The following is a 10399-nucleotide window of genomic DNA, read 5'->3' on the forward strand; positions in this document are numbered from 1 at the left end:
ACTTAATGAGATTAAATATTGGGAGAGTCATTTCTCTTTTAATATTGTCATACAAATAATACACTTAATTCAGTAGAAATATTTTTATATATATTTTTTAATTTATTTAAACTAAACTTACATATTATATATAATATATGATACAGGTGAGATAAATTTTTTTATGAAAATATACACTCTTATTCTATTTAAAAAAAATTCTAAAAATTTCACAAGAATGTATTCTTTACATTTAATGCAAACAAAAATTATATATAACATATGATACACAATTATAATATTTCATTGGATATGTTTTATACATTTATTTGTGTAAACTTATTAAAAAGTAATTTAATATAATATATGGCATATGAGAATAATTTTTTAAATAAAATCAAACAAATTGAGTCCTAATATAAAAAATATGTTATAATAAAATAGAAAGACTTTTATAAAAAAATACGTACAGTCTTTTTTTTTACTTTTATCTTATAAATATATTATATATTCATTTTAACTATTAACCTATAAATTCCATTTAACTAATATATATATATATATATATATATATATATATATATTATAATTAATAATAACTTATAAAATTTATTTGACTTGCTCTCTAAGCTAACGTGAAATCGACCGTGCATACACGAGTTAAAAACTAGTTATTAAAAAAAAAAAACAAAGGGGGGAGTTCAAGGACTTTGTATTATGTTAAGCTCTAAGGTAGTCGAAAAATTGATTTTGGCTTTGGCACAAAGGAACCCACGCGTTGTCGTAGATTCTTGCGGCATCCTCGACGATGACAAAGATGCCAATCCAAACGTGGATTTCTTGCTTGGGTCCTGGATCCAGAAAACGCAGCGCTAACGCCCAAATCTACGGCCTCCGCGTGCTAGGGTTCCAAATTTAGGATTCATAAACTAAAATAAGTTATCTCACTCTTATTTTGATTTTGGAATAATATGATATTTGAATAATTTATATTTTTTATTTTGGTTAATTCTTACGTTGGTTATATGTCTCTGATTAAGATGTAATTAAGTTGAATGATTTTATTTTTTCATTTATTGCATTTTGTGACAGATAAAGCTACCACATATTATTAATACTTTTGAATACCCTTAATCAATACAATTTTTAGTAAAAATAAAAGTAATAAAATAAAATAATAATAAAAACAAAAGATGAAAATGATTAAAATCTAAGATGGAAAAAAAGTTTGAGGACCTTGAACTCTTATTGATAAGTTCATGGACCAAAATCATAAATCTCAGAATATATTTTATTCAAAATTTATTTATTATATTTATGTATAATCAAAATTTAACAAAAGTCCAAATATTTAATTAAAAAATAATTAATAATTTTATTTATTTATTTATTAAAAAAAAAAACATTGCCTACCAAAAGGCCAAAAAGGCAGACAAAGGGAGAAGTAAAAAACACAGAGCAACCACCGATCAAAGAAGAAACAACCGCAACAGATCTCCGTTTCTCGCCAAACAAACACAAAATGGCTGCCTTCAGCGGCGACGAAACCGCACCTTTCTTTGGCTTCCTCGGAGCCGCCGCTGCCCTCGTTTTTTCCTGTAACTAACTCATCAAATCAAAGAGTTTTTTTTTTTTTTTTTACAATTTCCGAAACCGGCGTCGTTTTATCTGAAACCGTGTGTCGTTTTTGTTTTTTCAGGTATGGGAGCGGCGTACGGAACCGCGAAGAGCGGCGTCGGGGTTGCGTCGATGGGCGTGATGAGGCCGGAGCTGGTGATGAAATCGATCGTGCCGGTTGTGATGGCTGGTGTGTTGGGTATCTACGGTTTGATCATTGCGGTTATCATAAGTACGGGCATTAACCCTAAGGCCAAATCGTACTATCTTTTTGACGGCTACGCCCACCTCTCTTCAGGTCTCGCTTGTGGCCTCGCTGGCCTCTCCGCTGGCATGGCCATCGGCATCGTTGGCGATGCCGGTGTTAGGTATTCATCATTTAAATTTAATCATGCTTCGAGTTATTGTTGCTGCTGCTTTATGTTTTCATTAATGTTGCATGCTTGTTGTTTGGTTGATGGGTTGAGTGTGTGTTTGAATGAGCTTTGGCAAAATTGATTTTGATGAAATTGAATTTGCAAAATTTATTTGGGTTTAAATTGATTTTAAAGTGGTGTCATTTATGTCTGGATGTTTTTATTCTAGCAAGTTAATAGCAAAACTCATTGTAAGTTTTTCGATCCAACACGCAAAAGTTCCCTAAAGTTGTTTCTACTCAAAATCAGTGCGTGTTTGGTTTCACATTAGAGAATTCATTCCAAGTCCAAAATTGATTTTAGATGAATTTTTACATATTTGGTTTCACATCGGAGAAGATTTCAAAATTGATTTTGGATGCGAAATTGATTCTGAATTGAAGCAACTTTGAGTAGCTTGTTGCGTTAGATAAAAAATTTTATGCTGAGTTTTACTCCTAACTTGATTTTATAATAAAAACATTCAAACATAAATCACATCACTTCAAAATTAATTTGTAACCAAAATGAATTCCATTCAAAATCAATTTTGCTAATGCTCATCCAAACACATACTCAGTTTTGGATATAGAATCAATTGTTCATCGTGAAACTAAACATGTGAATATTTATCTCAAATCATGTTAACTGGTAATTCAATGTGCTTCTGGAGAATCCAATCTAAAACCAAACACGTGCTTAGTTTTAGAGAATATTTTGTGTGGTTGCAAGTTTACAACTTACAGGACTATAATGAAGAAATCAAGAAGCAATCATTAAAAGGTTAACCATTTAACCTCTTCAAAAGTGTTTAGGAATGAACACATATTGATGTCTATTATTGATTTTATTACAAGTCCCAAACTTGCTATTGCTAATTCTACTTCTAGTATCATTGTAGTTAGTACTGCTACTGTTGTTTTCAAATTTTCAATGCTTTGTTCAGTAAGACGTTTTTTTACTCATCTTTGTGTAACATGTCCCTGCTTTGGTACAGACACACACACACACACACACATATATATATATATATTGTCAATTGTGTATTCTATATGCTGCAATTGTTGAATTATTAGTGAATCCAAAATCATAATGGCCTTTCAAATATTGTAATACTTTTGGAGAGATGAAGAATGAGGTGAAACTGTTGAAGAGTGCTTTATCATATAATTGGGCTGAATAAATGCAGGGTTAAGCAATTTATGAGAATTTTGATTGTTATACTAATTAGTGCCTTGTCTGTTGAAGATAAATGATTACCTAGTGTGGAAGAAGGATGTTTACTTGTCTTTATTTTATTGTGATAAAATGCATGGTCAGCCATAAGTAGTTCAGAACTGTAATCACGCTTATTTACTCCATGCAAGAAAGATTGTTGGTTTCTTCAGATCCTGAAATGATAGTATAGTATCTCTAGTTTGGAAAAGTTCGATTTGGTTAGTTTTAGGTGACACATCGTGATGCATTTTTAGTTCACTCCTGTTGATTATGAATTTACTAATAGTAATTTAAGCTTCATTTTGACGAATTGAATATGACATGCCGGTAACTCTTTTGCAGAGCAAATGCTCAGCAGCCAAAGCTTTTTGTTGGAATGATACTCATCCTCATTTTTGCTGAGGCGTTGGCATTATACGGTCTCATTGTTGGCATCATCCTCTCTTCTCGTGCTGGCCAATCCAGGGCTGACTAATAAATTTTCCTGTTGGATGCCACAGATTGTGAATGTTACTGTGAAGTCCGGGTGGGTAATGTTAGTACACAGCTGCCGCTTTGGCTTGCTCAAGTGATTCTATTTATGTTTACATTATAAAATTGAGGCTATCCAGGAAGAAAGTCAGTTGAACTTTCCTTAGCCCTTCATTATTTTTAGTTATATGCTCAATCCAGACTAGAATAGAGATCTCCATAATAAGACAGATGTATGTTTTGATTCCATTTACTTTCAATATTGTTTTCCACTCTTCAAAATGCCTCCCACCTCCCCCTATATCTATTCTTATTTGATTTCATTGAGATGTGATCTGTCAAAATGGGTGTTTTTATATCATTTTAATCAACATGATAGCATTCTTGCTCCTATTTGGTGCAAAGTAAATATGATAAGTATTTGGATTTGGGATCAAAAATAAAATTGTCATTTGATGTGGTAAATTGACTGCATGAGTGGATGTGTAACATGTCATGTGATAGCATTGATCTGCAAATAGGAGCGAAATTAGCAAAAGTGTGTTAGTATTGACTGCACACCTATGCCACCTACATTGCTTGTTGGAACTATCTTGTCAGTTGTCAGTCTCCCATAGCGAAGCTTTTCCTCTTTTTATCACTTCCTACTTGCTTGTTGCTCGTGTCCTTTTTGTTCCTACATTTTGGTCCATGCTTTTTCTGAAGCAATTGTTGTAATAGTTAGGAACATAGGATGTGCTCCCTTATTAGTAGTTCCACAAGGGTTTTAGAGGAAAGTCTTTATCTCATTCAGAAACTTGATTTTCTTTCTTTCTTTCAGAACCCTCTTCCAGGTTTGACGACAGAAATCTTTGTATCTGATTTGATGGATTTTCCCAAATAACAATATCATCCCAATCCATAATTTCCTTCTGACTTGGGTAAACCCCCGAAGTCCTTTAATATGCTTCTGACTTTGTAAGTTTGCCATCTATGAAGAGGTTAAGGAAGTCCATTTGCATTTCTCACAAGGTCACGAAAATATTTTCTTATGCTCTCCTTGTAGTTGTATTAGATCACGAGTTGACTTTTATATTTATGTATGAAACATGGTTCTCCTCATTAGGTTTTCATCTTCCCTTTACTTCTTTCATATTCGACCTCCAGCCTTTGAATATGGCTCTAACTTGGCTCCAACCAAATAGTTAGGCCTTTTGAAAATTTGTGTTCTCATTTATATGATCTGGCTATACAGAACGTGTCTCCCCTCTAAGATTTCATGCGTGTTTGGATACCTCGATGGAATCGATTTTGGCCTCCAAAACTGTGGTGTGACCGTGAAAAATCAGAAGCAACAAATTGTTGGTTCGCTGACACCGTGGAGAAAAAGGGAGGTGTGGTCACCACACCGCTTTACCAAACACACTTCCTCAAGAACTTGATACTTTTGCATTTTTTTTAAGTGATGCTATTTTGGGTTACTTCCTTTTGAAGTTATAAAAAAATTCATTCCTTAGTAGGCTATCATATTTTAGGAAACAACTGATATTGTCCTTTAAGCCCCTGCTTATCATATGAAGACCATCTAAAGCTGTTGTTTCAAATTTTCTGAGTTTTGCTTGTGAACCTTGTGTTTTATTGCGTTTATAAAGTTTTTGACTTATAGAATTAATTTTGTGTAATGAAACTAACTTGATTCATGGTACTTTACATTTTAATAAACTAACTTGTTTGGAATATGATAGGTTTCAGAATTTAGGAAACGTTTCTAATTCTTACTGGTTATGATATAAACCTTACATTTTGGGCATGTCACTATCACTTTTGTTCCATGTTGAACTCGTTGTCATTCCCCTGGTAGGCACTGGAATGTTCACGCAAAGCTTCCCCTTACTCATAAGCCTTTAATCCCAATATATGACTAAAGACATTTATATGAGAACTAACATAGGCGAATGCATTGATTGTTCAGAATACCTACACATCAATTTATAGACATGAAGGATAATTGACCACCAAAGTATTCTTGATAATATAAAGTTATCCTATTCTATTTACTTACCTAAAGCCACAGAGTAGTCACGAGAATTATTGGAGGGGGATAAACTAGCTGCTAGCATTAAGAACACTATTTGTGGAAGAATGGGTTCTTGAATATAAAAAAAAAAAACTAATTTTCTAGGAAGAACGTGTTCCATGAGAAGGGTTCATAATCTCGTGATAAATGGAGATATGATGCGAGTGAAGAGTCACCATTGTCCCACAGCTTCTTGTGCAACGGCACTTGTCCCCTCCTTCCCTACCAACATGTTTAAAAGTCTTTGGTTTGACTCCGGTTGAAGCTCGTCTCTTGTCATCATTAAGCAAATAATTCACACTCTTATTTTACCAATCTGTTTCTGACTTTTAATGTTTCTTGTTGAAGATCGTGGCATATCAGTATCCGACCCTCCTTGAGCTGTCAAGTTGGTAAGTTCTACTACTTTTAAAATCAAGCAAACTTGGTCCCTATTTCACTTTTTTTTAACAAAATCTTTGAATCTCATTTTTTATGCAAATATTTGAGATTGTGATAGATTTAGACTTTGAAATAATTTTAAGAAATTATAAGTTACAAATGTAGTGAAAATTTGATTCAATTTGAAAGATTTTGTAGGATGTGATATAGCATTTGAAGGGGAAATAAATACGAGATTTAATTTTCAATTTTGGATGAAATTTGATGCATGTGTTTGAGTAGGAAATTTAAAATAATTTAATCAATTTAATTTATGAAGATAAATAGAAAAAAATTGATGGGAAGACCAAACTTTTAATTTAAAAAATAAGGATACTTAATAAGTTCCAAAATGGTCAAAAAGTGTGATTAAGTTATAAAGACTGTCTGCTTTAGCGATTAGGGCATCATTATTTTATTTTATTTTTAAAAAAAAGGTGCCGTTTAAAAATCAGACGAGTAAAGAAGAGGTTAGAGTTATTTAGTCAAAAAAACATACTGGATTTACCCAAGGAAAAAAACGTATAACTAATATTATGACAATAAATGAAGTTCACTCAGTTTACTTTGGTTCAGGCTTAGGCTTTCTATGCTGAATTTATTATTTTGGTTAATTAGATTAAACGACCTGAGGTTGATTTCACGTTTTAAGGTAGATTTGGGTTGAGAGAGGAATGAAAAAGGATAAAAGTGTGAGAAATGAAAAGAAATCAAAAGGGATGAAAGAAAGATGAAAGAGAGTGGAAAGTAAAGTTATTTGGTAGAAATAGAAATAGAAAAGAGATGAAATATTTGAATTAAAATGATTTAGTAAGTATGAAAATAAAATTATAAAAATTAAGTATTTATATAACTCCTATTTTATCCACTATAAATATTTTTTTGTTATGAATTTTTTATTAAATTTAACCGGTATAATGGATTATGCCCTTAAAAATGTTGCACATGTTAAACAACATGTAATCGAGGATGGTTGGAATAGAATATGTTGGTAAATTGGACAAGCAAAACTAACAAAAAGTAAAACAAAAGAAAAAAAAAATGGTATCTGATACGAATAGCGCTACTCTAATGTTAGTGTTACACTACTAAGAGACTATGAAGGAACACTAATGGAGATAATTGTTCTAATTGATTATTCATTTCACTTCTTACATTTATACTACTATTAGTAATTGAATTCTATTATAACATAATATTGATAATAACAAATTGCTAATATGTATTGCTAGTAATGGAAATATAGCATGTGTTGATATTTCTTCTTGGTCTGCTAGTATTATTGTATTCTGGTGCATCTTTTGGTATGTGGTATGGTATAATGACTCTGCTATCAACACCATTCGCTCCTGAATTGTTATCATTATCCACCGCTTCAAAATAACTTTGTCCTTAAGGTTGGACAATAAAAACAAGCGAAAACAGGGGTGAGTTTAGAAAACAATAGGTGCGTTAGGGAAGTTACTTTGTTTGTGGGCTGGTGTGGGCCTGACAATATTAATGTCTGAATCAATAAAGCATGTGTGTGACCCGTGCCACAGAACTGAACGACCAAGGAGAAGAGTGGATGTGTGACTCGCGCCGTGGAGCAATCACGGGAGGTGGTAAAGACGGTGTCGGAGATGATGGTGGAGGCGATGGCTTCGGAGGTGGTGGTGGATGTGGCGGCGGTTTTTGACACCAAGGACGAACGGAGCAAAGCAGAGTCTCAGTAGCGAAGAGAATCCAAAGTCAACGCGGACGAATCCAGTGCACGACGGCAGTGTCCCCGAGCTGGAAGATGTCATTGTCGTAGGGGACCTTGTGGTAACCGCGGGTGTTGGTGCGGAGCGGCAGAGGCCATAGCTGGATCGACTGGAAGTGGCGGTTGATGTCGGCACAGTGGTGCTGCCACACGCGGACGAGGAAGTCGATGGTGCGGGAATCGATTCCAATAACAGGACTATCTCGTTGTCCATCCATGGGAGGTGGCATGTGACAGCAAGGCGGAGGAGCTGGCGGTGGCGGTGGTGGTTGCGCTGAAGGAAGAAATGGTGGAGGCGACGACGGATGTGCTGAAGGAGGAAATGATGGAAGCGGCGGCGGTAGTGGCTGCACCGAAGAAGGTGACGGGGAGCGTTGGTAGAAAATCATGGTATCCAGTTTTCGGCTAAAGAGATCGAGTTTGAAGAGCATGGAGGCGTGGAACGCGTCAAGACGGAGGTGAGTTCCATGAAGAGCGGAATCCATGGAAGCTTGGGCTGCGGCGAGGTTGACCATGGCGGTCTCGAGGCGGTCCAGGCTGGCATCGAGAGGTTCGACATCTGCCATTGAAGAGTAACAGAGAAGGGGGCAGGTAGGACCAATTGATACGAATAGCACTACTCTAATGCTAGTACTACACTACTAAGAGACTATGAAGGAACACTAATGGAGATAATTGTTTTGATTGATTATTCATTTCATTTCTTCTTACATTTATACTACTATTAGTAATTGAATTCTATTATAACAAAATATTGATAATAACAAATTGCTAATATGTATTGCTAGTAATGGAAATATAGCATGTGTTGATATTTCTTCTTGGTCTGCTAGTATTGTATTCTGGTGCATCTTCTGGTATGTGGTATGGTATAATGACTCTGCTATCAACCTCACGGGTGTTTCAAAAAATAAAAATGCAAGCCATATTCGAATATGCACCATATTCGATTTTGCTAACCATAAATCAAATTTGGTATGGAACATATTCAATTTTGAATAAAAATTATGGTCTCGTGTGCCTATACAGGGTCAATTTTGGAAATATTCAACCTTTTTTTTTTCTCTATCCACATTCTTTCTTTTCATTTCATCTCATTTTTTAAAAGAAACTTGTAACAATGGATCTCACCATTTTGATACCAATTGTACTATTACTTTCACTACAACCAAACGAATGAAAGTTTAAGATTCTTTCCTTTTCATTTCATTGGTGTTGGAACTTTCATCGATTTTTTTTTCCTAAGAAACCAACAAAACCTAAGGTTAATCTTTAAAGTTCATTTGGTAGAGTGAAACAAAATGAATTAAAATAAAAGTTTTAAATTAAGTAAAATGTAAAATTTCACATCATTTTATTATTCTTATTTTTTTATTTTTTTTTCAGTTTCTTTCTCTACAGACAACAGAACACTCTAAGTCAGTCCATTCATCTAATTTGTCAAACACTCAAACGAACTAAACATAGAAGTTCTATCGCTTGGCGAGATTTGCTCCTTAAAGTCAAAACACATGCAGCCCTTCAAATTTCAAAGGTAAAAAGGGTGTCATTTTTCCGGCTTGTTATTATGAACTTAGGGTGTCTCCTCGAATTCCCCAACACCTTTTGATTTCTATATTCTCTCCCGCCTCAGCTACTTTTAAATTTTCTCGTTTTATAAGAAATAAAAAAGACAAGATTTAACCTTAGATAGCCCATTAATTCAACAACTGCGGTGCTTCCAAGATTCAAGATTGAGAGTGATGGACATAGTCACACAATAGTTTACCATAAGAGGCAACCTCGGTTTAATTATTTTTTTTATGATTTTTAATTCAATTGGAATTTAACCAAATAAGAGTACAACTTAGGGTGTACAATGGTGTTGAAAGCTTTAATTTTGCGGGGAATAAATCCCTTCTTCGTTTTAGGTTTTAACAAAAGAAACATACATTTTTATTATAGGTCTGCCTAACAAATATCTTTAAGGTATTGATTAAAAAATTAAAAAAAAATATTTAATTTATAAATCATAAAAGAACATAAGATCATAATATAATATAATTTTTACCTCTCAATAAAAATATTTTTATTTTAAATTACTCAATCAATGTCCTTAAAATAATAATTAGCATTTGCATTTTACTATTAATTTCGTTACTATGTTTCCATTAAAAAAATAGACACTTACAATCATCCATCAGAGCATGATGTAAACAATGAAACATTAGACAGGAAGCTAAACATAAACAATCACTGATTTTCTTTCCTCTGATCTCTCTCTGTATATGCACACATATTTCAAAGTCTAGGCAAATCGTTAGAATATTCATTCATACCAACATTTCACTTCTTCTGTTCCACATAGCACGAAACAGAAAAAAATGCAGAATTTTTCGATCTACAATTTGAATTTTATCCATTCAAAGAAATTATATAAAGACAATTTCACTCATTGAGAACATTGAATGACAATGAGAAGAAAAAATATACAAAATAAGTATAAAAATGAAGGTAAAG

At 33.6% G+C, this 10399-nt stretch overlaps 1 protein-coding gene across 1 annotated transcript; it reads left to right on the forward strand.

Moving 5' to 3' along the window:
• The first annotated feature begins 673 nt into the window (after positions 1–673).
• On the forward strand, positions 674–3962 carry LOC100804255 (V-type proton ATPase 16 kDa proteolipid subunit). The gene is made up of 3 exons (XM_003547900.4): positions 674–1577; positions 1679–1964; positions 3552–3962. Exons 1-3 carry the CDS (start codon positions 1502–1504, stop codon positions 3682–3684), a joined length of 495 nt encoding a protein of 164 aa, XP_003547948.1. The 5' UTR covers positions 674–1501; the 3' UTR covers positions 3685–3962.
• The last annotated feature ends 6437 nt before the right edge of the window (positions 3963–10399 follow it).

Source organism: Glycine max, chromosome 16 (genome assembly GCF_000004515.6).
Source record: "Glycine max cultivar Williams 82 chromosome 16, Glycine_max_v4.0, whole genome shotgun sequence".
NCBI lineage: Eukaryota > Viridiplantae > Streptophyta > Magnoliopsida > Fabales > Fabaceae > Glycine > Glycine max.